Here is a 27,900-nt window from a genome sequence, read left to right as displayed (position 1 = left end):
CAGTGGTCTATGTGAAATGATACTTTCACCTTGTAATTCCTTAGAAAATCTTCATCACCTGTCACTGTAAAAACGTTACCTCTACATTATATTCACTCTGCCACTAAAACATCTAACATCATTAAATAAAAGCAACAAGTTATATATTTTAAATACTGGTCACATATCTATGATTTCAGCCTTATTTTCATGTATGGAGAAAAAGTAGATTGTTTCAAGTAATAACTATTAGGTAATTTAACAAATGTCACACACACACACACTAATAAACTCTTTTCTCTCTCTTCTGCAGCATTGCAGATTCAACCTAAGACCTCATGTATTCTATTCCAACACCAAGTTCCATCCTCAGCCCTCTTCATTTCTTCTTTCTGAGATAAGGTCTCATTGAATTGCCCACGCTGCCCTTGAATTCATCCTGTAGCCAGGGCAGGTCATGAGCTTTGTAATCTTCCTGCCTCAGACTCTTAAGTAGCTGTCATCACAGGCCTGCACTGCGAGTCTCTGCAAATACATTTTCTTATAATATGAAATCACAATGAAATTCTAGTGCTCAAGCACCAAGATAACCTGTCTGCTCTGTCTTCAAGCTTTTCCTGAATGCAGTGAAGTCTACAACTCTACTTCCCTGTATCTTTGACACAGTTACATGTCTCATCATCGGGCAATTTCCCTAGATAAATGATTATTTTCAAATATCTACAGTTTATTTCCCAAAGCAATAGTTCTGTACCCCCTTCAATGCCCTGTAATTATCACAATATCTGAAATATATTTCACTCATATATTTTATTGCTTAATCATAACAGTCCTGTGAGGCACTCCAACAAACAGCACGAAATACAAACAAAAGAAACTTACTAGAAGGAGTAAGTACCTACTACAAACTCAAGTAGACAAGAGCATATCATTACGTCATTGGAGCTACTTAATAAAACACGCTACACTTGAAGATATAGTGTCCGAACCTTTGCTATCCTTCTGACTCATGTCTTTGCTTTCACAAAAGAAAGTGGATTGCCCCAATATTAGCTAATCTCTGGCGTTATGACCTGAGCTTTTCACAAAAGTGCCTGAGGTACTACTTTTCTTCGGCTGTGGCTGAAAATCTCTCTCCTAAGAGGAAAACAAAGCCTTATGCAGATGCGCTAGGCATAATCTTTAATATGAGGAGTCTATGGTTTAATTCAGTTAATAACAAATTGAGTTACTAACAAATTGTTTGAGTTCTGTCTGGCTATATGTTCTTAAAATACTGACATACTTGGCTGGTATAATATAATTCTGGAAACAAGAAAAAAATGTGGTAATAGGAATAAAAATATCATGATTAAGGAAACAAAGACATTGTTTTCTTAAAAAAGCATACTCATATTAAGAAATGTAGTGGAGAATGTAGCTGGTTTTTCAAGTTAATAGAGAAAGGATGGATTATTAATAAAAGGTGTTGGGACAACTGGGTGCCATCTGGAAAGAAATAAAGTTGGATCTATACCATATATCCAACAACAAAAAAAATTCCAGATGGATCAAAGATTTAAGCATAAAAAGTGAAACCATGAAATAATTTAAAATATAAGATGATTCTTTTGTGATTTTTGAAACTAAAGGAGCCTGTTTAAAGTCCTAAAATCAAAACTGAAATTTCAAAAACTACATGAAAAATATGATTACATAATCAGACATGTCAAATGCCTGAAATAGTTACAAGAAAGGAATTAAAGAGGATAATGGTACAAAAATTATGATTAAAGAATATTATACACATATATGTCTGAAATTACAAGACATAATTTTTAAAGATTTATTTATTTATTTTAAGTATATGAGTGCTCTCTCTGTATGTACACCTGTTTGCCAGAAGAGGGCATCAGATGCCAGTGTAGATGGTTGTGAGCCACCATGTGGGTGCTGGGAATTGAACTCAGGACCTCTGGAAGAGGAAACTGTGCTTTTAACCACTGAGCCATCTTTCCAGCCTTACAATAAATAATTTTAATGAAAGGTGAAAATAAGCAAAAAATCCCTGTAACAGTAAACAAATAAAATTTCAGTGATAAGGAGGTGCAACAATCAACTTTTCTATAAATTAAAAATATCAAAAGTTATGCTATAAACACAAAGTCAATGTATAAAAAGAAAAGCTCACAAAAGTTTAGCCAGGCATGGTGGCACATGCCTGCAATCCCAGAATTTGGGGAGACAGAGGCAGGTGGATCTCTGTGTTCAAGGCTAGCTTGGTTTACAAAGCGAGTCTAGGAAAGCCAAGGCTACACAGAAAAACGCTGTCTCAGAAAACAAACAAACAAAAAAATTTAAAAAGTTTAAGCATCTGTTGAACCTAAATTTTAAGAGAGAGATTTTCTTCAGTGTATCAAATTAGCAAACAGTAAAACTTGAGAGCACATCATTTATACAAAAGCACAAGGAGGCACTACTGTGCAGATGTCTTAGCCACATTGTGGTAAGAGTGAACATTTATAGCGGAAACTGGGAATAATCTGCATGCAGTCTACCAAAATTGCATTATCTATATTTTTGTCTCTGAAACATTGTTCCTAAAAATTTATCATAAATATTCTTGGATGTTTGTGTACGTATACAAACAGGAAGCTATTCATTGTAGCACTATTTATTTGGTCAAAAATGAAAAATGCTTTAGAGATATCAATTAGAGGACTCATTAAGTTTCAGGGTGTGTTCCTAAATACATCACTACAAATCACTTAATCGATATAAGTTTTACTTGTATGTAAAAACAGTTAATGAAAAAGATGTCACGGATATTTAAAAGAGACCAACGGGGAGTATATGGAAGGGTTTGGATGGACTAAAGGGGAAGGAAAAATCATGCAATTATATTATAAACTCAAAAAATAAAAGAAATAATTAAAAATAAAATGTAATGTGTTAACTCAATATAATGTCATCAGTGTTTGAAAGAACCAACAACTCTTATGTGTTAGGAAAAGAAGAAGCATTAAAACAAAGTACAAAAAAATAAAGTACAAAATCATGTCAAAGAATACTCTAATTTCTTCATAAAATGAAATAAACACATACATACTTATATTCTTGGAAAGAAACAGAGGAACAAGTTGTGTTTGTTTTCTTCTGCAAAAGGAATTGGAAGCCTTGGAAACAGTGTATATACTTTTGTAACATTTGGATTTTTGTATCATTTTCATGTGTTGTCTGTTTTAAAATGTATTCATAAAGGAGCAAAATCACTCTCTATCCTGTTCTTAGAAAGATTTTATTTTGAACTCAAAGATTTTTGTATATTAACATAGGTAGTTTTAACATTTTGATATTTCAATATGATCTATGAATTTTGATAAATGTAAGGAATAGAAAAAAGTAAGAAATTAAATGCTTGAACAGCCCAGCAGCCGAGCCATAGTCTTTGAAAAGCAGCATTTTAAAAAAGCAGAAAGAGACTAGAAAACATCTTAAAGATGTGAATTTTTCAGTAAGCCTACTGAAAAATGGTCTACTGATAATGGTCAACAGAAAAAACATCCAGGCAAACAGCACACACACCGGTATTCTCCATGGGTAGGGAGAGGAGTACAAGGACTTTGAGAACTTGTTTAAACACAGATGAAATTGTATAGCATCCTGCTTCTCTTCTTCTATAAGCAAATATTTATTCTCACCCCACAGTGAAAAGAATGGTAAAAAGAAGAAGAGTCAGAACGAGAAATCAGGGGAGTAGCAAGTAAGAAGACAGGGTAAGAAGAAAACCTCCAGGTGGTACTTGTGTGTCCAGAAAGGTTCACTGGGATCAACTAATGAACCCTGGAGAAAAAAAAAAGCCCTGAGATATTACATAGCAATATTTAATTGTTACCAAATTACTAGTTATTAAAGAAGAACATCCTTTTTAGGAACGCTTTTGTGCAAAGAAGAAATTTATTTGTATTTCTCATTGACCTGAACAAAAGAAGAAGAAGCCTAAAATGGCCTTACAATGAGTGACTAAGTTCTGTTATAATTAAATATATTGAGGTCAAGTCTACTGTTAGCTTTGAAATGCAAAACAGTGCCCCCAAAGACATGGCAGTGCCAGATTCTCTGTGTGCAAAAGGGAAAACTAGCGTCCCTTATTTCCTGTTTTTCCTAGTAATTGTGTAACTGAAGTGAGCATCAATGAGAACTATCAAGTCCTTGCTTTTCACATTACCTGCAGTTTTAGAATGAGTATGACCATTTTTTTATCACAGGGGATGACCAATGAGGGATGTTTGAAAGGCCTAGAATGGTCACCCTATCAGACAAACACACATGCCGTGATCATTCAAGGTTGTTAGCCTTTTATCCTGGTTTATCAAAATAAGCCTGTACTGTGAGGTTTACTGTGTGCAGATGCCTGTGTGAAGGTTACTCTTAAACTCCTTAGATACCTGATCAGTGTTGAGCATGGATTGAAGAAATGGTATCACTAATAGTCAGGCACAATGACTCTAGAGGGTTTTGTTCTCTTTAAGTCACAAGGAGTGGGCAAGAGTTTTCTCTAAAGAAAAATACAGAATAGAACATATAGAAACTTCACTTGCCACCTCTCTCGCCTGCAGGAAAGCATTTTCTGCTGTTTAAGCCGTGTTTCCTTCATTATTGGAAATGTAGTCACATAGGTTCAGGGTCAGAAACAGAGCAGACAGGATATGGAAGATAAGATTAGTTCTGTTAGGCTGCGGTAAAGTTGGTAAAGGGATTGGGGTGCAAGAGGAAAGACCTGAGTTTGGATACCCAGAAAGGAAATAAGGGCAGAGAGTACGGCACATGTCTCAACTCCCAGCACTCCTAATGCAAGAAGGGAGTTGGAGGCAGGAGACTATCTCAAAGTTCCTTGACCAGGATGCAAACAAGGTAAAAAATGAGGACCAACATGAGGTTATTCTCTGAACTCTACATGTATGCACGTGTGTGCGCACACAGGTATACCTATAAGCACACATGCCATGTACACACAGGTACACACACATGCATGCACACACACACACTTCACACACATACACGTACACAAACACAAACATACTTTTTCCTCTTATTTTAAAGATGCAGTTTTTTTTGAAAATTTATTTTATTTTATTATTATTATTTTTTTTATCAGTTACATTTTATTAACTCTGTATCCTAGCCGTGTCCCAATCCCTCATTCCCTCCCAGTCTCTCCCTCCCTCCCTCATCTCCACCGTGCCCCTTTCCAAGTCCACTGATAGGGGGGACCTCCTCCCCATTCTAAAGATGCAGTTTTATTACGTTTTGAGTAAAAGAGTTTTGTAAACTTTGTCAGTAACTTTTAAATAATGCTACTGATCACTACAAATTAGAAGAAAAAGCCAAGGTTAACGCCATTCTCATTTTGGGGAATTAATTGACAGAAGATTTACCAGGATTTTTACAACCCTGTAGTTAGTAATAGGTAAAAAAAGAAACAAGAGTGGCGGGGACAGTATGCAGAGTTAAAACAGACTGCAGCCTCTGGCCTTTTCTTTCATTCCAGTTAAGAATCAAGTTTGTGGCAGCTCACCATGACACAGAAACAAATCAAAATGGAAAGTAGACTTTGGGTCTGCAAAGCTGAAGGTCTGGACCCTTCTCCCCGTGGTTCCTGACTGTATAATCCTACAGAGAACAGTTAATCTTTAAGTTTTCGTTTTCTTGCTTGGGCAGCTCATCATGCTCAAGGGTTTCCAGGGATTGCAGTGAATCTTCACCACAACCTCAGCAATAGGATGCTGCTACTGACACTGCTTCAGAAATAAAAACACTTGGGATAACTGATGCGCCTCCCGGTAGTAGGTGATAGGTAGCTGTGAGTCCACACAGGCTTATTCATCCCCAGAAGCCACAATTTCAACTCTTTCTGAGGCTTATGTGAAAGAAAACTAGAGTGGAATGGAATAATTAATCACCTTTAGGTGCTTTTGTGCCACCCTGATGCCAAGGGCTTAACTGATGTTAATGTCATTGATTATACAGAAGCCATAAAATACAGAGTTGGATAAATACGGTGTTAGACTATCAAAGCATGGTTGTTTTGAGAATATATTTTGAGTAGTGAAAATTTGTTACATTTTTTTGTGTGTGTGCTGGAGGGGTGGGGATGCAAGTGTCACAGCATACCTCTTCAAGCTAGGGGATCAAACTCAGGTCATGACCAGATATGATGGCAGGCACCTCTACCTGCTGAGCCATGTTACTAACCCTTGGTCACTTGGCTGTTTCTTCATATATTCTTGAGTGATTGTCGAGAAGCCTCTGCTCAGAGAGAGAGACAACATTTTCTAGCACAGCCTGAGCTTACCCCTACTCTCAGGCATGATCAAGTGATAGATTTTCACAAATTTAACAGTAGTAAATGGCACAAGGTGTAAGATAATGGGTTCCATTCCTTTGTTCATTCAGACCATATTAACAAGACTCTTAGGACTTAGAGAAGTGTGTCGTTGTTACAGACAGAAAAGAACTCTCCATTCTTGGTCCCTGATGAGACAGTGACAGAAAGGAGGATGACTAATGAGGAATGAGTCAGACTGAGGCCAGGAAAAGGCAAGCTGCTGAACGCTGAGGAGCGATATCGAGCTTAACAACTAGCATTTCCCTACTTTATGGTAGACTCTGCAGTCTTTGTTTATAAATGAGGAAAATGGAGCTCGGTAAGGTTAACTAACCATTCCAACATCAATGCCAGTTTTTAAAATGATATTCTTAGGAGGTCAAGGAGTGAGTGCTCATGGTTAACATTTTGCAGGTGAAACACTAATTTCCACCAGGTGGGAAACACAGAGCAGGTCTGGAAATTTACAGATGTGGACACTGAAGAAGTCATCGACAGTAACAGGGGGTTCCATTTAACAGAGACCAAAGTGAAGCTATGTACAGTCTTTGGAAAGAAAACATTTCTTTTGCTGATCCTCCATACCACTGAGAGAGGTGGGAAGACAGAAAGATGATGATGAGGAGGAAAAATGACAATTTGGCCTCCTTCACCACTGCTGTTGTAGGCACTTAAATCGAACAACTTAAATGAATGGTGTTTTGGAACCCTAGAGGTTGCGTGACAAAGCTATGTTAGGTTTTGCAGAAGCAGCAAGACTGATCCATAAAGTATTCCACTCTGGTGATCAGAGCTTCCCTCCTACACTAAATGCTGATGACTGCAGGAAAATGCAGGTAAGAAAAAGCTGATGGGCAACAATGACAAATTCACTGACTACCTCTACACTTTTGAACAACTGTCTCTGCAAAGGCTGTTGCAGAGTGACCTGCAGGGGGCAAAACTTCCTAAGTTACCAGCCCATGAGTAATAAGCACAGAGCAAGACCATCAAAACTACAACAGTAGTTCCGTGCCCAAGTGCTTTGAATGCTTCCTAGGCATAGAACACTCTGAAATTGCTCAGCATCTCTTCAAGAAGACACCCCCTCTAGATTAAGTAGCTTATTCTATAGTCTGACATCTCTGCTATACTCTAGATCCTGAAACAGACATATGAAAATTCACAGTATGAGTAAGAAGGAGAAGTGAAGACGAAAGAAGGAGAGGAGGACCTCCCCTATCAGTGAACTTGGGGAGGGGCATGCATGCAGAAAGGGGGGGAGGGGGGACTGGAGGGGAGGAGGGAGGGGCTTATGGGGGGATACAAAATGAATAAAGTGTAATTAATAAAAGTTTAAAAAAAAGAATAGAAGGGTCTCACTGAAAAAAAAAAAAAGATTCCAAAGGACGAGTTTAATCCCTAGCTGTGTATTTAAATTTACATTTAAATACACAGCTAGCTCTAGAACAAGGTCTTTTGTCTTTGGTGGTCAAATATTGTACCAGACATTGGTTTTGACTGAGCTTCACTCCTGTACTGGGTCACATAGGTGCCTGAAAAAACTATTAAACTCACCTTGGCTGCTGTAAGAGTTACAGGCAAAGCCTTGACATGAACTCAATGGCTAGCTCTTCGACACAGCCCCCCCGCCCCCCCGCAAGGCCACAGAAGAGGACATTGCAGGCAGTCCCAAATAGACCTGATAAGCTAGGGTCAGATAGAAGGGGAAGAGGTCCTTCCCTATCAGTGGACTTGGAAAGGGGCAGGGAGGAGATGACAAAGGGAGGGTGGGATTGGGAGGAAATGAGGAAGGGGGCTATGGCTGGGATACAAAGTAAATAACCTGTGATTAATATAAAAAATAAAAATTATTAAAAAAGAGAAATCACACAAAAAAGAGATACTTAAAGGAATCCAAGTGTCTAGCTCCTGGTAATTAAGATAATGTAGAAAATCCAAGAGATAGAGAGATGTGACTAAATAATGGTGAAGAAATCGTATAATCTTTTCCACAAAATTATAAGTTGAAAAGAAAGCTGAGATAGGGGCTGAAGAGATGGATCAACAGTTGAGAGAACAGGATGCTCTTCCAGGAAACTTAGCCTTGATGCTTAACAGCCTGAATGGTGACTCATGGCTCTCTGTAAGGACAGTACCAGGGCATCCAAGGTCTCTTTATAATCTCACCAGGTACCAAACACACGCATGGTACACAGACATACATTAAAGAAAGACACTTGTACACATCAAATAAAAATAAATAAATCTTAATATTAAAAAAGAGAGAGGATAGACAATTTTATGATAGGAAAATAGCTTGAGAATTTCTGGGGGGAAATGAATTACTCATAGTCTATCATTTATGTGACTCTCAAATTTGTGGTATTACGTCTAAGTGTTTTCTCCTTTAAAAAATAAATCAAACTAGATGGTGTTGGTCCACACCTTTAATCCCAGTATTCGGGAGGGAGAGGCAGGCAGATTTCTGAGTTCGAGGCCAGCGTAGTCTACAGAGCAAGTTCTAGGGCTACACAGAAAAATGCTTTTTCAATATATGTGTGTGTGTGTGTGTGTAAATTCATTTAAGAAAAACATTTTTACTTCAAATGAACGGAAAGAAACCTGCATTTTCATCAATAATTAGTTAGGATGATTGATATGAGTTCCAGGCTAATGTTTCTTATACAGTGAGACCTTGTCTTAAAACACTGAACCTGTCAGGTCTGTTCTTTATTTTTTTATTCTTGCTCTACGCTTGCCAGTTCATATATATGGATAAAAAGTAATATGTCTCTATCACCAGATCAGCTTCCAGTCACAGCCAACACAAACCCTGAATCAGGGCATGGTATAGGCCAAATATCATTTACCCACAATGCTCAGGCCCAGAGTGTTTTGGATTTTGGAAGCTACTTTTCAGATTTTAAAATGCTTGCATGAAAGTACTAGTTGAATATCCTAAAATGAAATTCTAAGCACAAAATACTTCAGAATCCCAAAACTCTTAAGTACCATGTTAAAATTCATAAAGCCTGAATTTTGGTCACTGCAGAGTTCAGATTTATGATCAGCCATAGCCACCATCTAAGAGTAACTTTGATTAAACTGAAATGTTTTCTGCCAAAGTCTTATTGGGGTAGTTGTTGTTGTTTTATTAGGGCGGGAAGCAAAGGTGTTCCTAGGCTGAGCTTGCTGATAGATGCCTATAATCTAATCATTCTGAAGGTTGAAGCAGGAGGATTGATATGAATTCCAGGCCCAGGAATTGCTGATCTAGGTGATTCGGGAGAACTCATGATTAGTTCTGCAGTTGGAGGACTTCAGGGAGTGCCCAGGTAACAAAGTATCATTTTGACTAGCTACACAAAGCCTTTCTAACTGACCTTTAATTTGACTGGTCAAGTGCTTGGGGACTTTACTAAGTTAGTGTATATGGTTGTCCATGGACTGTCACTTCCTGTTCCCAGAAATAGAAACTCAGGCCTATTCAGTTGGAAGCCAATTTTGAAGCCTGTCATGGAGTCAGACTGGCTTATTAAAAATCATTTCCCCAAACCAAACCAAACTAAACCAAACCAAAAACAACTAATCAAACAAAAACAAAAGACAATTGTTGATAACAGAATCAACAAAGCCTTTTTTTTGTCAAGACAAATGTTAAGAATAGTCAGTATATTTTCCTTTTAGTTTTTTGTTTGTTTGTTTGCTTTGCTATAAGCATTTTGCTTAGTAACCAAAGGTATACTGGAATTTACTATGTAACCCAGGCTGGCCTTCAGCCAGCATCCCATATGCTAGATTACTATTGTGTGTTCAGTATCTGGCTAAGATCTTAGATATTCTTGAAGTTACACAAATACATGCTCCACATTTGTAACAGGGGAAAAGTTGATGTAATAACTTATACTTTTCACTCCCCACTCCCTATAGCGTCATATGCATAAGGTAGCTGATGTAACAAATGTCTCACAGGTATGTTCTTAAAAAACTTGGCAAGAAAAAAAAAAGCCATCCACTATTTATACTTAAAGCAGTAGTAGTCTTGGTCCTTGAAGAGCTTTCCTCTGACATTCAATACCCTACAAAGCTGGTGCTTTAGAAAAAGATTTCACGAAAATGTTCAGTTTAGTCCTTTCAGAAGAAACAAAGGAAAACAAATGAGAGAAAATGCAACTCCTGGCAGGACAATTCTACCTCCCTCTAGGTACTGCTTCTTAATATCAAACTCTGTCTGATTCAATTTACCCTGTCATAGGTATGGACATCAATGTGCTTTAAAAAATGTCAACAAGCTTTTGCGTGTTTAATCCCAGCGTTTGGGAGTCAGAGGCAGGAAGTTCTCTGTGAGGTCCAGGCAAGCTACAGCTACATAGTGAAACCTTGTCAAAATGTCTATGTTTAATGCAATGTGCTTTCAGGCTTAGTAACATTATCAAGCAGGTAAGGTTGTTTATCCCATGGATCTTGTACTCAGTTACAATGGGTTAAACTAGATTTATTCAAACTGTAAGCTAAGAGGAGATGAGAAGACCACGACCAGGTTTTTTGCTGCTGTTGTCTGAGGAATACTTGGAATAGTATCGCATCTCCCATTGTCTTCTTACTTCTTTTTTATGATCGTCAAGATCAGTAAGTCAGTTGATGTCCCATGAATTAGCTATATTTTCTAATAAGACAAAGTTAGTCCTTGTCAAAAATTAACCAGGAAATTCTCCTATAACTGTTAACTGTTACCCTTAACAAAACTGCGGTAAACTAACCAAGGCTTGAGTGGGACTGAAGCCAGTGTCTCCTTATTTCCTGGATGAACATGAAAGTCATACCTTCGACTAGGGAAGTGAGGAGGGTGACATTGGCTGCTTTCCGTCTTCCAGCCGGCAGGTTTAGGCCAAGCCTATCCAGTTTCTCTCTCAGGCAACGACCACCATTCTTGGATTTTGCTCTGTCCAAAATCACATACAAATTAAGCTTGGTTAGACAACACGTAGAAGAAATTGTGAGATGACGTGACCTCACAGGGGATGATACAGTGGACGGAAAATGAAAAGACAGAGGACTAGAGAGTGATATCAGTTACACAGTGGCAGGACACATTTTCTGCTTACCTCCTCAGAATGCCTCCCAGGAGCGAAGCATTGAGGCACTCGGGTGGTGAGAGACGCCTCTTTACCTCAGCAATGGTCACCTTGTATTTGGAAGTAGAACTGAGAAGGGACAACCGACCAGGAACTGAGCAGAACAAGTCTGTGGGGTTGACCACACAGGTGCCACCTTTGAGGGGGGAAAAAGTGTGTATATTAGTAATAGTTAAAGAATATAGCTTTGTGGACAGCAGGTAGTACCAAGAGATGTCAGGCAGCGGTTGTGTTTATCTACCACGTAAATAAGGCTACTCAGAAGATATCCCTCCAAGTTAATCAGGATTCATAAAGAGAATGAATTTGTGCGTACCATTCTCATTCCAGCCAACGTTAGCACTTTCTAGAAAGAACAGAGGCTGCCTCTACAGTGGTAATTTGGACCTTTTACATCAAGGAACACAGCAGTACATTAATACCCCCAAATCATCAGCTAAACAAACAAAAAAAATTGCTGTTGACTCACAGTTATACATGATTGTTCCCATATACAGAACGGATAGAAACTTTTGATGCATGCTTTTCTTTTTTCAAAATGTTTACAAACTACCTTCTTTCTTCCCTCATCTTTCCAGCAGCTAAAGTCAACAATCTCTATGAACACTAAAAAAATCATCGCCAGACATTTCCAATCTATGCAGGTGACAATACAGTCAGATCTGCGCAGCACACTTCAATCTGCTTTGTCAGCACAGGTAGTCAAACACACTGTTAAGACCCAGCGTTGATTACTTGTGCTAAATAAGCTAATTACTTGTGTTAAATATGACTGCTATTATTGTTACCATGGATGCTTCACCATTACATGATTACTATTAGGGTTCAGGGCAATGATAACCATTAAGGACAGCATCACCAAAGCAATATTACCATGGCGGAGTTCCCGGAGCAAGTCCTACAGAGCCTCTTGAGCCTTCCTCCTGCAGAAGCAGCATATTCCATTCTCTAAACTAAGACATCTCCCACTTGAAGACTTATGGTCATAGTTCCTTAATGTCCAATTGCTAACTTAATGGAAAAATCCCCATCCAAAGCCCACCCTGCTATGACAATGGGGATTTGATCTTGGGACATAAGGCTAACTTCTTATGTTCCAAGCCTCTGTGGCATTCAAAAGCGATCACCCTTTGGCTTAATTGAAAGCAAGTTGTTCCCAGGGTACCCTCTGGGTAGGCCACGTAGCCGTCTGTGAACTGTGGAGGCCCTGAGCATTTTTACTCCTCCATCCAGGTTGGACTTCTGGTTTATGCTGAAATAGGCATTGTATTAGGTAAGTTACACAGGCTGCATATTAAGAATATGCTTTATGCACACACAAATTGCCTCAAGGATTTATTTTGTATTCAGGATTTTCCATCAACTCTAGACTCTTTTATTTTTTATGTCACGGAATCTTTAAAGGGAATTTCTGTTGCTTTGATACGTGGCATCGTTGCAGCCTTGGGGAACTCTCTTATTCTGGCTAAAGATTGGGCAACTTGTAGAGTTTACATCAACCTGGGGAACCTGATAGCTTTCTTCCCAGTGGGTTACTTTTCAGGAGGGCAGAGAAAAAAAATAAAGTCACGATAACCAGGGTTTTGCATTTGTAAGGAAGGTAGTGACATGGTAAAACCTAGCTAAAGGACCTGAGGCTACCTGCAGTGATGATGAGAACTCTCAAAATGGACCTCACCAATCCAACACAACATAGTAATCATCCTGTGTTCCCCTCCTCCGGGTCCTCGTGGTGCCTCTGAGGCTCCTCATCTCTTACAGATGTTGGGTAATACTCATTTTCTGTTCAGCATTCCAGTTGGGGGATGACTTCAGTGACAGAGTCAGGTAGGTCATGCAGAACTTCTAAGGAGTTCTCCTCTCCCCACAGACAAACAATGTATATAGAGAAAACAATGCACAGGAGGCCAGTGCTCATAAATTTGGAAAGAACTATTTCTTGTGAATCTGTAAATTCTAATGAGTAACTATTTAAGCAGTCAAGAATGGTCTCCTCAGGATCACTTGTCTAGGACCTGTTTGTTTGTTTGTTTTGTTGTTGCTTTTAAATAAAAGGCACATTCTGCCAAAGTAACAGAAAATAGTTAGCCAAAGCCTGTAGTTAGGACCAGACCTGGCACAGAATAACACAGGTTTAGAATGTCCTTCATACTCTGGTAGATCCTGAATAGCCTGAAGAAGGCTGGAGCTGCACTTCTCTTGGTTAGCCCGGGGTTTCTGTCCTTCTGTTTCATGCCATGGTGGGAAAACAAACAAACAAGCAAAAAACAACAACAAGAAAACACTGGTAACCAATAGGAACCTGGCCTACTGGCTGGGAGAACAATTCTTCCTTGCTTAGTCTGTCTATTTGAAAGCTGAAGGTGTTCACATCCGCTCTTCTCTCCCCTCCCCCTCCAGCCGATGAGCTGGCTCAGGAAGTGGACAGATGTCCACGCACACTCAGTAGCCTGAGTAAAGGGCACACAACACCAACTCCGTGCTGGGAAGCTACCGCATCAGCAGGGCGGCGCTATGATGTTTGACATTCATTTACCCATAGTTTGCACTGCAACCTAGTGGGAAGCCAAGCGCTAAAGCCCTGTTCTCACTCCCGACGTGTAGAGCATGTAGCACTGCGTGTCTCCTAGGAGTCTCTGCTGGCCCCCCTCCCCCGCCCCAGAACACACCCAGTTGTGCCAAGAGGCCCCCCTGGCGCTTCAGCAGGTATGATCAATACTTCCTAGCTTGCCTCAGCCCGCTAGGCCCCAGTACGCCAGTTCTCAAATGCACCCTCCCACTCCACCAACCACTGGTGTTGACATAATTAGTCCAAATCTTAGGAGCGAAATAAATGTTCTGTTCGCCTTACAGCCAAACAGATGTTTACAATTCAAATGAAAGAAATACAAACGGTAGGGATTTTTTTTCCTCCCCTTCTTCATCTCCAGTGATCGCTCTTTTTTTTTCCTTGACACATTAAAAATGTGTAAGCGGTTATAAGAGTTTCCTGTCCCTGTTTGTTTTGCGGTTTCATTTCCGCGAGGTGCTGTTGTCCGATAGGTGGAGTGGGATCTTTCTGGGCTGTTGCTGTTTCCCCCTCTAGCCTTTCTCCCTTTACCAACTCTCTACACCTGCCCGTGGGAATCCCCTCCCCCTATGGCAGCAGGTATTAATTGCGATCAGACAGCGAAGAGGTGGAGACTTAGTTTCCATCACCCACACCTTTGATGGTGTGTCAGCAGCGAACTGTGCTCTTCAGAAGGAGGGATGAGCTGTTACAGGTGGTGCTACTTCAGGGAGCTACTGTTTCCTCCCGGAGCCCGAGCTCCCGGAGCCCAGCAGAACAAAAGAAAGGGAACTGAATGGGGAATAGAGAGCTGCTACCTCATAGCGTGTATTCCAGGTCCACAAAGCATGAAGTACTTTACACTGAGGTGTGGTGATTTTTCAGAGCAGGAAAATACAAAATGGGGATAAGCAAAGCATCCCACTCCTCGTGAAAAATAACTGTCCAACGAACCGTGCTTCCAAATGATTTGGTGTATGCATTTTGGAGGAAAATAGGTTGAGTTTCAAGTCTTAAGTATGTGCATTTTAGCGTTAATGGGGGCGTATGAAGTTTCCAGGTCGCCACCTGCTCTGTTTTCATCAGCAAGGGTGGAAGAACCAAAGGGATGGGTTTGAGTCCAGCGATTCAGGGAAGCATTCACTGATGGGATGCCGACAAAGGAAAGGAGATTTAAGCTACCTATGCGTCTTCTGTTTTGCCCCTTCCAGAAGCTGCTAGAAGGAGCTAAGACTGTTACCCCAAGGTCCAACCATGGCCCAGGAGAATCCTCAAAAACCGAAGGCAAGGCGCATGTCCTTGAGAAGAGGAGCACACACACACACACACACACACACACACACAAAAGCCAAGAAGTGTCAGTTCTGCCCTATCCATTCTTGGTAGACAGTTCGGTTGAAGTTAAAGCTGCTTTTGGAGAAAGACTCATTTTGAAAAAGAATTAAATCAGATTGGACAATGTTGGCGCCGAGATGTAAACGCAGCCTTGGCTAGTCAGTCACCTCAGCGATCTGATACACTCCAGCTTCCTTAAAACGTGCAGAGTTCAAATCGTATTAATTCCCCCCAAATGTTTTGATTCAAAGTAGTTTGTATTTTGTGTAGCCAAGGGCAATCGGGAGATCGCTCCTGACTGCAAGTGGCCGGTGGGTTCCCTCTCCGCGTGGCCCAGAGGCTACAGCGGTATTTAAGCTTCTGAAATTAGCCTGGGGCGGCAAGGCAAGATGATCACAAAGCGAAACAAGGGCGCTGCCCCTCTACACTTTTTTCATCCCCCACCTCCTCTCTCTCTCTCTCTCTCTCTCTCTCTCTCTCTTAGTTTGCCATCCCGATTTCACAAAAGAGATCACGGCCAAAAATGTCACTTTCCACCCACATATAGGAAGGCTGAGTCTTCTCATCTTCGACAATCTTCAACACGTATGTGAAGGCTAGAATCCCTTTATCCAAGTGAACCCCGTACCGTGATCCCACCCCGAATCCATTCATGATTAGTTGCTTCACTGTGGTGGTTCTCCTCAACATTTTAATTTTAAACACTCAGAGAAATAAAAGGGACTGACAAAAGGGAGGAGCCAAGAGGGGGCCTCAGCAGTCACCAGGAAAAAAAGAAGTGGGCTTTTCTTTTCTTTTCCTTGCTTCCTTTCTCTTTCTTTCTTTCTTTCTTTCTTTCTTTCTTTCTTTCTTTCTTTCTTTCTTTCTTTCTTTCTTTCTAATGATTAAAAACATAGGCGACTCCTGTAAATAGAAGCCTCATTTCTTCGAGAGGCGCCTTTTGAAACCCACTGTCTGAATATTCAACGAAGGCAAAGCTCCACTCTGTATGAACAACATTAATATGATCTCTGCAGAATTTGTTACTCAGAAATATTAACATATCAAAGCCAACGCCCGAGGCTAAAGAAGCTATCGATACGCGAGTGCAGGGTAAAGTAAAGATTATTGGTTCTGATGGTCGGAGCGGCGGAGCTGCGGGCAAAATCGCGCACACCATTAACCGGGAGTGAGCGCGCAGGGAGACGGGCCTCCGAGGCGGCCGCAAATATTTTATCTAGGTGGTAATTACCTCGCTGCTGCCTCCGGTCTGTCCACGTTATCTTTTTTGGCTAGGAGGCCTTCGTTTACAGGGGTGGGGGGAGGAATGTAATTGACACTTAACAAAGTGAGTCTGAGAAATGACATTTTGTTCTTTACAGTTTAGGGACTGATGACTGCCCATCCCTCCACCCGTCTGTAAGCCAGGCTGGCTTCTTCCTACCTACCTCAGATAGGACAGCTAGGAAGGTATCTTTTCTCAAGGCAGGGAATGTCTTGCCAGGTGAAGTATTTTTTTTCCCTAATATTGTACATGCTGGATACTAACAGGAATGAAAATATGTCCAAGAACTTAATAAAGGAGAGAAAGTGGGCAGCAGAAAGACCCGTACTTTGAGGGAGACCAGTCTGTGAAGCATAGATTGGGGAAAGAAACAGATGTTGCCACAACAGGAGGTATGGGAAGGGAACAGATATTTAACAGTTAAAAGTTCTATTGTAGATGAATCTGAGGTGACCTGAGCTATTGATATTAGGAGTTCTGTGGGGGGTGCAACCACATCCACGAAGAGTAGGGTTCTCTAAGTATTTTGACATGAGGAATTGCCAGGGCTGACAAAATATAAAAGTCCTCCTCACTACCCACTTGGAAATTGTGAACATTGATACCTACAGAGTCAAGCAACCCCCCCCCCCCCAAAAAAAAAAAAAACCACACTCCTTTCTTTCCACAGATTGTTCCTGTCCTGTAAGATGTGTGGAAATGAACGAAAGTACAGGTGTGGATCTGAATTACTCAGAGGTGAGGGCTACAGATTTTTGTCGATTGGTAACTCCAAAGTTCCAGGTTCTTTCCCTTGGGAATTGCACTTTTCTTCTCCACAATCAGTGCTTGGTTTAAAAGAGCAAAGCAGGAGAAGGATTTTTAAAAGGTGAAACAAATAGGCACGGAATTGTACGGGAACAAGAAAACGTCGCCTTAGAAGCATCACTTCTGTGGTTGTGATAGGGTAAGAGCGCACTCCCATCTTTTAGTCACCTCAAAGCTTAGCTTGGATGGTCAGGTGAAAGGGAGGTGTTGCCTTACTCTCCCTGGGAACTTGACTGATTGCACGACGTCTGCAGTTCCAGCGCTCAGCCTGGAATTCATCCTGTCAGCTGTTGCTACAATCATTTGGCTGTGACAGGCAAGCGCTGGGAGAGGTACTTCAGCGAGGAGGAAACAACGCGCACAAACCGCGGCAGAAAGCTGGGCTGCGAGAGCAGCCGGCTTCCTTCCTTAATTAGTGGCGCTGTCCTTCAGCACCACGCTGCCTGTGCGCCCAGAGCGCTTGGCCTCACCTTTGGCGTTTTTCTTCCCGGCAGACCCCAAAGAGTAAGACTTAGCTACTCCCCATTTCACGCTGTGTATTTTTACTTGTCCAGAAGTTACGAGTAGTTAAGTTTAATGTTCAGAAACTTGTCTCTCTTTCATATTATTTCAACATGGCTGAAATGCAGGCCATATTATGGCTGAATACAGGCCTGGCTGGAGAGCTTAGTATTATTCTTTTTAAATAGCTATAAAGAGTAATATCCATACGCTAAAAATAAATAAATAAATAAATAAATAAATAAATAAATAACTTTGAACTCTCTGAAGTGCGAGACAACAGATGCCAGTAATTCTTCTAAGTTTGACGTAAGTTCCATGCACACACTTTTGGAACTGCCAAGATACAAAAGATAAACCTCCTTTGTTTTCTCTCTGTTTATAGTGGACACTAGGTCATGAAATCTGCATTTAAATACAAAACATTTCACTGTTTTGGAAGAGTACATTTCTCCCTCAAAAACAACAACAACAACAACAACAACAAAAACAACAAAAAAGAAAAAAGCAAATCATCCCACTAACTTTGAAAGAAATGGAGATGGACTAAGGGACAGCTATTTGGTAACCTCAGAAGTTTAGCGGTTGGGTTACTAGAAACAACTGTGGCCCTGAAGCAGGAATTAGTCTTGGTGAATAGGCTACGTCTTATTAATTCGTATGAAGTTGGGATAACAGCTGGTCCCTCTTGCCTCATGTGCTCCTCGGGTTATGGGCATGCTAGGAAAATAAACTTCAGAGGCTCTGGGTACAGTTAAGCAGGGAAGCCAGCAAAATCTGCACTGCCTTGAGGCCTTGTGAATGTCATAGTTCAAAACCTTTTGTCAAAATGGAACATCTGAGATACAGCCCCCTTCAGTGCCTCTGCTGAATGCAACAGCTCTCTTCTCTCGCCTCGCCCCCCTTTCCAATGCCATGGGTAAGTCTGGATTCAGATGTTTTCCTCAACAGATGGGAACAAGAAAGCTTTATCCAGTACTCTTAACACTACCTCCTCCTCCCACCATCCCTGAAATAAAGAAATGTTATAGACACTTCAAAAAAAATAAAGCAGCTACAATATTGGGGACTCATTAGCCTCCTGGAAAACTAAATGATATAGTGTTTCACAGAATCCCTCAAGGCCCATAGCTAACACCATCACCCCAAACACCCAGGCTGTGGCTGGCACATTAGGCCTAAAAGAAACCAGAAATCCTGCTCCAGGATGTGGTATTGGTGAAGGGAAAGAAGTGTGAAAACTTTTGTTAAATCCCAGCAATTTTCTCCCTAACTTTGATTCTGACCTCATTCTGTGAGGAATAGTAGCTAGCTCTTAGCATAAGTCATGGGGCTCACCCATTACTAAAGTGTCAATGAAAAGGAGCCTTTTTAATGTAGATACGCCTGTATGGACCTGGAGTAATTGACTAACATAATTCTTTTCTTAATCGGCAGACAACGAGAATCTGGTGTTTACAAGTCTCTCCAGATCTTCAAAACAAAGAAACAGATTAGAGACTAGTGTTTAAGGTCAAGGTACTCCTACTCACCTCTTCTTATCACTCCCCCTTGGCCATTGAGAACAATCCCACACTGGGCTTCCACAGAACCCTTCAAAAAGAAAAAGAAATACAAGCATTCAAATATGACAGGCATGACCATGTGGGTGAAGTATTTCACTACCTTATCCCTGACCCTCATCTCACGAGATCATTGAAAGCACCATTGAACTGCTACAATCTCCATGGCAAACAGCATTTTAAGGAAAACATTTTAAGAAAAACTAAAGTAAAATCTAAAAGTTATATTCATCTTAAGGTATGCACACTACATCCCTCCCCAGTATGACACTTCAGAGGGCTGAAGATTTTCATTTGGGTATAAGAGAGTAAGAAGCCCTTTGAGTCCTAGAGAAGGGACATAACATACATGCACTATTTTCTGGGTGAAGAAAATGATAGCTTAACTGTCAAGTCTGGGGCTGTGGGTTTCCTTGGGGGCTCTGAGGAAGTATTTCACATAGAGGAATCAGAATTTCTTATAAGGATCATTTATTTTTTTCCCAAAGCAGGAGCACCATATAATTCTATCCAAAATGGGCCTCATGGAGGAAACACCTTCAAATTCACCCCTATAGATCCCCAAGCTTTTCAAGGTGCTGAGTGATCATTTGAGGTGGAAAACTGAAAAGGGTTTGCTGATTTTTTTATTAAGAAAAATAAAAATTTCTCTCTGTGTCTGTTCCCCCCCTTCAGAAGCAAAACGTGTTAAAAGCTCATTTTCCTTTACAAACAAACGAGGTATTGGACATGAAAGAGGCCTTGAAGGGTGTTAACCTACCCAACAGCCCGTGAAGAGTTAAGTAAATGCGGAGAGAGTCGGTGCATAATAAAAACCCATTTTACAAAACAACCTTTGCAGCCCTGGCTCTCTGTTGCCTCCCCATTTTCACCATATTGAGGCAGGCCTGTAAGACCCCCCTTTTCAATCTACTCACCAGCTCTTTCTTATTTTAAATGTTCTGCCTTAAAGTGATTATCAAATCAATATGAAAAAAAAAAAACTTAGAGACTGAGCATAAATTAAAGCGGTGATGGGAAAAGGTGTGACAGTTTTCTTTGTTGGCCATAGCAAATCTTTTTAGGGGACTCAAAGATGGAACTGAAGCCACAAGACCGTTTGCATCTGTTAGGCAGACTTAGATCGCCCTTCAAACCATTGGACTTTCACTTAAAATTCTGTGCAGGGAAAAGTATATTTACATTTGTTGCATTTGAAATGAGGCATATGCTGATGAATGTTTTAAAAAGGAAGAAATAAAAGGAGAGAGACAGGTTTTCCCCACACACTCCCTCCTCACTTCTTGCTTTAAATGTAGCTATGGTGTTTTTTTTTCTTCTTTTCATTCTGCCAAGTACCTTCAGAAGAGTAGAATAACTTCATAGACTTATAAACTGGTCTTAGTGTTTATACATATTATAATAAATGCATTTACCTATACATATAGAAGTCTTTAAACATGTATACATCACACACCACACGCCTTCATCTAATATTTTAGAGTGCTTCCTTCCTCAGTACGAGTAATATTATTCCAACATGAGTAATAAAAAGAAAAGAAATGATAAATATATAAGAGATGGGTTGGAATAAAGATTTTTGAAGATATCTGAAGTGTAAAGGGTAAAGAACTCCAAGCTCCCCAAAGGAAGCGGGCTGCTTTCCCTCTCACTCTCTGGCGCACTGTTAAAATATTTCTTTTCGTAGACAAAACAAACCTTGATCTCTTCACTTAACAAACTTTCCCCCCTTACTGAGTAGAACATGTTGTCTGGTCAGATGACATTGCACAAATGACCAGTTGAATGGCACTAAGTCGAAAATTGGATAAACTACGGTGTCCTTTTGCAGAGGACTCCGTCTTTGTCTGGAGCTTGCAAATGTTCTAATCCTCTCTTTTGAAAAATGCCCAGCTTTGTGCCTAGCACAGAAAAAAAATTTGTACAGATACAAAAAAATCAGCAGCAGACGTGGCTATTAAAAGGAGTAAATAGGTTTTAGTTGAGCTAAGCATTGAATGGCAGATTTTTTCCCCTCCTGAGACATAAGGAGATCCTTGTGAAAAATGTAAAAATGCCCTAAGCGTAGAAAATTATTTTGTGAATATAAGTGGGAGAAAGTCAAGGTTTAAGGAGTGAAATATTTTTTTTCTTGTGCACGAATCTCGTTGTTCTGTCTCTTTGTTGTAACTCTAAGAGCTTTCTCTTTAATTTAAAATTAATCTTTTGCTCAGGGGTAGAGCAGGGGGAAAGATATTCTGTGCGCAACAAGAGATCTCTTCTGTCTCCAAGTCGTGCTCTTTCCCAGTCTTCAGGGGAGCGTGGCGATGGCAGGTTTTGGGCAGACAGAAAAAGGAAGGACTCGCCATGGACAGAGATGTACTTCTTTAAAAGAAAAGCTTTGACTCTTCTGGGTTCCTACTCTAGGCTTTTGTGGGTTTGGATGATTTGCAGTGTATCTGTAACAATGGAATCACTTAATTAAAAATTCTGTTCTTAGCAAAGAATGTGGAAAACGCGTAAAGAAAGTAGCAGGCTTGATTAAGTAGCGGCCTGTGCGGTGTCTGAATTCGCTTCTGCCCCCTCTTCCTCCCTTTCCCCTCTTTTTCTCTCTCTGTCTTGCTTCCTTTATTTACTCATTTTGACAGTACCAAGAGTTGCATGTTATGTAAGATGGAGTGACCGGAAGAGAAAGAATAAAGACGTCCAGCATCCTGCCGGGCTACAGGCTCGGGTATAGACAGAGAGAAACACAGCCACACTCCGGCGAAGTCACTGTGCAGATTATTTTCCTGGGGTTGGATTTTAAGGCTTTCGCTCGCGCTTCCTTGCTCGACACAGACGTCCAGTATGTTTGTGAAACTTTTGCTCAAACTGCTGTTCCAACCGTTTCCTGAGAACAAACAACCCCTCTCCCGGTACTCATCAGGAGATTCCCCTACAGGTTCTGGAAATCTCAGAGTAGACCCTGCAAGTTATGGAAACTGAGGATACAATTGATTGGTGGTCAGTTTTTAGGAGTCTTGCTCTGAGACCCCTATTCAACCCCAGTTTCACCGAACTCGCAGACCTATATCCTCTCAGGGTTAGAACTGTAGATTCACTAGACTTCTGGTGACTAGCCCAGGTAGGGGCCGCGGCTATTGATCCAATGAGAGGAACTGAGTCGGCACACTCCTCCTGTAATTTGATGACTTCCCCTAAGTTGTGTGTGTGTGTGTGTGTGTGTGAGAGAGAGAGAGAGAGAGAGAGAGAGAGAGAGAGAGAGAGAGAGAGAGAGCGAGCGCATTAATGGAGAACGGGAGGGGGAGGGCGAGGGGAGGCGCAGACAAATCCGCTGCATGCTTATTTACCTGCAAGTCGTCGGCTCCCGCGGCGGCCAGCCCCAGGCTGGGCCCTGGCAGGAGTCTTTGATCTGGGTGCATTCCATACTGTGAGCCATGGCTCATGAGGGACAGGTCGTGGCGGCGGTAGGCATCGAGGCAGCCCAGCTCCCGCCTCTGCTCGTCCAGGCAGGAGGACTTGAGAGCCCGCGCATTGTGCAGGTTAATAAAGTCGGTGGGCTCCCCGTGGTGAATCTGCTGGTAGTACTGCTGTGAGTGGTGGAGCGAGTTCAGAGAGTAGGCGTCGGGAGTGACCGCCGGGTGACTGTGCTGGAACTCGTAATGGAAGGACTGGTGGTGGAGCGGGGTGTACTGGTGGTTAGTGGAGAAATAGGGGGACGCAAACTCGGTGCCGGTGGTGGAGTAAGTTAAAGGAGAGGAGGAGGAATAGGCAACCGTGGAATTGGCTACGGACTCCAGACAGCCAAGCTGCATCAAGCGGTAGCTGTTTGATCCGTCGTGACGTATCTGGAAGGAAGAGGGGGAAAGGGGAGAGCAGAAAAACTTGAGGTTTGTCATTTTGCAACCACGGCGCCACTGTCCCAGAGTCGGGCGCTTTCCCTGGCTCTCTCTCTCTCTCTCCTAGGAGGAGAGACCGCGCGCTCCGGAGAGCAGCCGGGCTCAGTGAGCGCCTTCACCAAGCTGACTTTGCTAACAGTTGAACTGGGGGTGGGCGGCCTCGTCTCCACAGTGGAGAGAGCGGGGTGGGGTGGGGAAATCCCCCACCCTATATAGGTGCGGGCGACATCACACATGCACACCCAGTCACACACAGACAGTCAGACAGACAGACAGACACACACACACAGAGGCACACGCACTCACTCACTCACACGCTTCCAGTCCCAACTTGTGCCTGCCTAGAGCCGGACTTTGGAGCCAGGTTTGCAGGTGACTGGGAGGTTCGGGGAGCAGGACAGTCCAGAAGCTGAGAACTCTAAGCTGCATCTCGCTGCTCCAGCCAGACACTAGCACCAAAAATGCCGCTTGGCCATGCTGAGGTGTTCAGTCTGGGCTACTCAAAAAAAAAAAAAAAAAAAAAAAAAAATCACCGTCCATATATATAAATATATATGGATATATAAATTCCAGTTTGTGCAAATTGCTCAACTTGCTTGCTTCCGTAACCACTGTGTCCCGTTCCTTGAATAAACCCCTCTTGAAAGGGGTGCGTCCTTTCCCATCCCCCATGTCCACCTACCGGTCCACATCGGTTCCCGTTTATTTTGCTTTCCGGAGAATCCTTTCTGTGCCTCTAGCTTTCTCCCCATCCCGCCCTTATTGTTAGGATTATGGTTCTCCCTCATTACGGCAAATGGGGCTTCACTTGGAGGAGAGTTGCTCTCCCTGGCGACAGATGTCATAACGAACTTTCTCCCCTTCCCTTCCTTAACTTCTCCCGAAAGCCAGATTATAATTAAACTTAACGGTCCAATATAGATTAGAGGCAGGGGAAGCTGCCACCACTGCCGCCGCCACCACCACCGCCGCCGCCACACACTTCACACACTCACACACACTCACACACTTACGCGCGCGCGCTCACACACACACAAAAAAAAAGTAATAATACCTCTGCATCGTGGACTAGTCCGGGAAAGGTAGTTGACATGTTGGGTTTCTCCAACAGCTTACGATGCAATTTCCCCCTCCAAAAAAAGAATCAGGAAAAAAAAAATCCAAAACTTCTTGTATTTTCCAATTTTTTTTTAAAGGAAAAAAAATGTTCTGTAGATAGAGATCTAAATTGTAATGGTTTTGCCCGGATCAGATAGCTCCTTGCCTCGTACCCACTTAAAAACCTGTAGGAACAAAATTTTCCCTCTGCACAAAAGCAGCTCCCTGGAACAGATTTTGTACTTGCTGAGAATTTCTTTGGCTGATGTCGTAGGTCCCTTGGTAATATAGAAGTTTTGAAAATTAAGCATCAGCACTGAGAACTGGGAGGACAATAGGCAGAAGAGATTTATCCCATGAGACAAGGAATAAATATTGTATCTTCGCCTAATAAGGAACTGGAGGTTCTTTCAACATTTTTATCCATTTTCCACAACCTTTATCATGCTTTTCTATACCAACTGAGGTGGGGACTCATCTCTGCTGAGAGCATTTACACATTTTTTTTATTGTGAAGATATAAATCTACCCCCAACATGTGCATGTTGCAGACAGAAATATATATTAATTAAACCTTTCTTTTACATGACTGAGCATTTGTTTCTTTCGGTTTCGCTCCCTGGATGCTGAAAGCTGATTTTTCCAACAAGCTTTGGAATCAGGCTTGCCCAGTTGGGGTGTCTGCCTTCTTCCAAGTGAAAACAATACTGTTTTTCTCATATTTACATTGAATTTGGGCTCTTTCTCCGTTCTGAAAGGCAACACCAGGTGGTGGATAACATTTTTCTCTGCAGTTTTTAAGATAAATAACCGTGATGGACAGTCCTAAGTTTCTGTCGCCAAGAAGTGGGACAAGTGGCAAAATGCGAGAGAATATAAAGACTTGGGAGGATATTGCACACCCAAGTAAACGTTTTTCACTCCGCAACCCAGGACATTTCCCTCTTCTTTCATGTTTTCCATTTATAATTTCTTGTAAACAGTGGATTTTTTGTTTTGGGTTTTTTGTTTATTTGTTTTTCTTTTGTCTTCCCTTCTTTTCTCTTTCTTTCTTTCTTTCTTTCTTTCTTTCTTTCTTTCTTTCTTTCTTTCTTTCTGGTGGTGGAGAGTGTGGACCATTCAACAGTGGAAGCTGGTACTTTAACAGCATTACCCCTAAGTAACGCCTAAATACTTAGACATCACATTTTACAAAGAGCGTGCTGGAAGATCTCTCTCTCTCTCTCTCTCTCTCTCTCTCTCTCTCTCACACACACACACACACACACACTCACACCTATTTTCATTTCATGTTCCGTTTCTCAACTTTGAAACACTTTCAGAGTTTTACTTTGTTCATCTTCTAGTGTTTTGAAAGGGTGTGTGTGTTTGTGTGTGTGTGTGTCAAGGCTATAAGCTCAAAATATGGAGGCTCTGCAAGGTTTGATCAGCAGACTTGCCTATGCAAGGAGGAAAAAAAAAACCTGGCCGGCTGGCCCCAATAGCTCATCTCAGAGATAGACAGGGTAATTCAGTCTTAATTGCTATTTCATTTGGTTAGCTTTTAAGTGTTTAAGCTGAGAAGGTGTCTTAATAACAAGCCGCAGGCAAACAGACATGTGGCTTTTTTTTTTTTTTTTTTTTTTTGGTTGGGGGTTTGGGAGGGTTTATTAGGGCATGCTGGTGCAGGGTAACCAGGGCTGTCACTCAGAGCTTTTGGCTCTCTACAAATGGACAAAGGCACATGACAAGAATTAAAATGCCTTGTCGGAAATAGAGATCGGAGATGCCTCACTTCCACACAGAGCCAGCAGCCAATATTTGCTCCCTATGTCAAGGGGGACTTATCCCCCCCACCACACACACACCCAGAAATTCCACATCGTAGTCTAATGAAGTCAGAGGCTTTTCAAGCGAGACCAATGAAGATGAAAAGGAAAAGTATAGGACTTGATCTTTAAGTAGGAGGGGAAAGAGGAGCACTCTTGGTGCTTCCAGGCTGTGCCCCCAAACACTTGCACTAGAGTCTTTGTTCGCTACAGTGGACATAAATAGTATGATCATACATGGTAGCCTATGGGATCTGGACCCTGATATTTGGACCTTAGCTCAGAAATCTTGCCCCTGAGAAAGCTCAACTCCACCCCCAGCAGAACAATATGGAGGACCTGCTAGCTGTCTTGTGAATGAGAAGACAGTCTTCCTGCTGCGCAAAGTTAGCTTCATAAGGAATCTGCGCTCAAATAGGAGAAGATGGTACCTTCTCAGACAAGCAAAACCCATCTGTCTCCAACCCTTCCAACTGTTGGACATGTTTGCTTCCAGTTAAGGTGAATGGTGCTTAGGCCCAAGGAGGGGATGTACAATCTTCTTCTCTAGGACAACCAGGAGGCTTAGGACAGCATGGCTGCTGTGGAGCACCTTTGGTCCACATCCTCATTCCCACCTCCAGACACACCTATAAATGGCCCCTCTCTTCTTCTGATGCTCTTGTAACGAAGCTTAGAACCTACTATAATATGCCATCAAGATACTTCTGAATACTTCATGATATTAGTGAATTGGTGGGAGTTGTATCTCTCCATTGCTTTTCCAGTTTCTACTCTGCTTCTCTGAGTGACTTTACCCAGATAGAGGGTATGCAGGGTTTCTTTATGTTAGTTGATGAACTCATGGCCTTAGGAGGAAACTGAAGATCATATAGAGTGAGAGAAATATTTAAGTACACATAAGGGGCATGAAACAAGAAGGATCAAGTCTACAGCTTTTGTTATAGGGTCTACTTTCTCAGGCTCCATTAGAACACATTCCTCTGTGTCCCACTCTTTACGTCAACATCTTAGACAAACATCCTGGTCAACTGCTTCCTCCCACCTATATCAACTTTAAACACAAACAAGCTGTTCCATCCTGAAAGGATGGTTGGGGAAATCATCTGTGCCATATGCACTAACTGGTCAGTATTCCTTCCCATCTGCTCTGGGTTGCTCAGTGTGCCCCTTTGGTGAAAAAGAAATTCACTGAGGCAGACGTGCCATGTGAAGCTTCTGAGTTTGTTTCTGTCAGAAGTCTCCCCCGCCTGACTCCCAATCACTCAATTAATAGTCTTAAGCAATTAATAAGTGACATCTTGCTTGACCCAATAGACTATGCTTTTCCGCAAAATTAATTCTTCTTCTTCTTTTTTTTTTTTTCTGTCCCCGGCCCCCTGCTCAGAGAGTGACTGACTACACATTCTCCAGAAGGTGTTTTAAGTCGAATTAACTGGCCACGGTATGCTGGATTCATGGTGACAGGATGCCTGGGGCCCTTCCAAGGGAAAAGTGATGGTGTGCATCCTGGTCTCAGCTAGAGGCCAACCCAGCGCATATCCACCCAAAATAGCCCACAAGATCACGAGGCAACTTTGCTATTTGGCATCTCCAGAGCAGGAAATGTCTCTGTTAATTGCCATGTTTTCCT

The 27,900-nt window shown here is 41.7% G+C and overlaps 1 protein-coding gene across 3 annotated transcripts in view; it reads right to left on the bottom strand.

Annotated features, from left to right (window-relative positions):
• Tfap2d (transcription factor AP-2 delta) overlaps positions 1-24,740 on the bottom strand; it is a 60,922-nt gene extending 36,182 nt beyond the window's left edge. Inside the window, exons 1-5 of one of the 3 annotated variants that reach the window (XM_021648333.2) lie at positions 24,416-24,740; positions 22,813-23,310; positions 19,451-19,511; positions 11,434-11,599; positions 11,152-11,270 (exon numbers count right to left, since the gene is read on the bottom strand). In XM_021648333.2, the coding sequence (XP_021504008.1) occupies positions 11,152-11,270; positions 11,434-11,599; positions 19,451-19,511; positions 22,813-23,310; positions 24,416-24,454 (883 nt within the window). In that variant the 5' untranslated portion in view covers positions 24,455-24,740. Of the gene's footprint in view, positions 1-11,151; positions 11,271-11,433; positions 11,600-19,450; positions 19,512-22,812; positions 23,362-24,043; positions 24,115-24,415 lie in introns of those variants that run through there. The other 2 variants (XM_060369709.1, XM_060369708.1) reach the window with 2 other exon arrangements.
• Positions 24,741-27,900: the final 3,160 nt, after the last annotated feature.

Source organism: Meriones unguiculatus, chromosome 16 (assembly GCF_030254825.1).
Source record: "Meriones unguiculatus strain TT.TT164.6M chromosome 16, Bangor_MerUng_6.1, whole genome shotgun sequence".
NCBI lineage: Eukaryota > Metazoa > Chordata > Mammalia > Rodentia > Muridae > Meriones > Meriones unguiculatus.
This window is presented reverse-complemented; position numbering and strand designations above follow the sequence as displayed.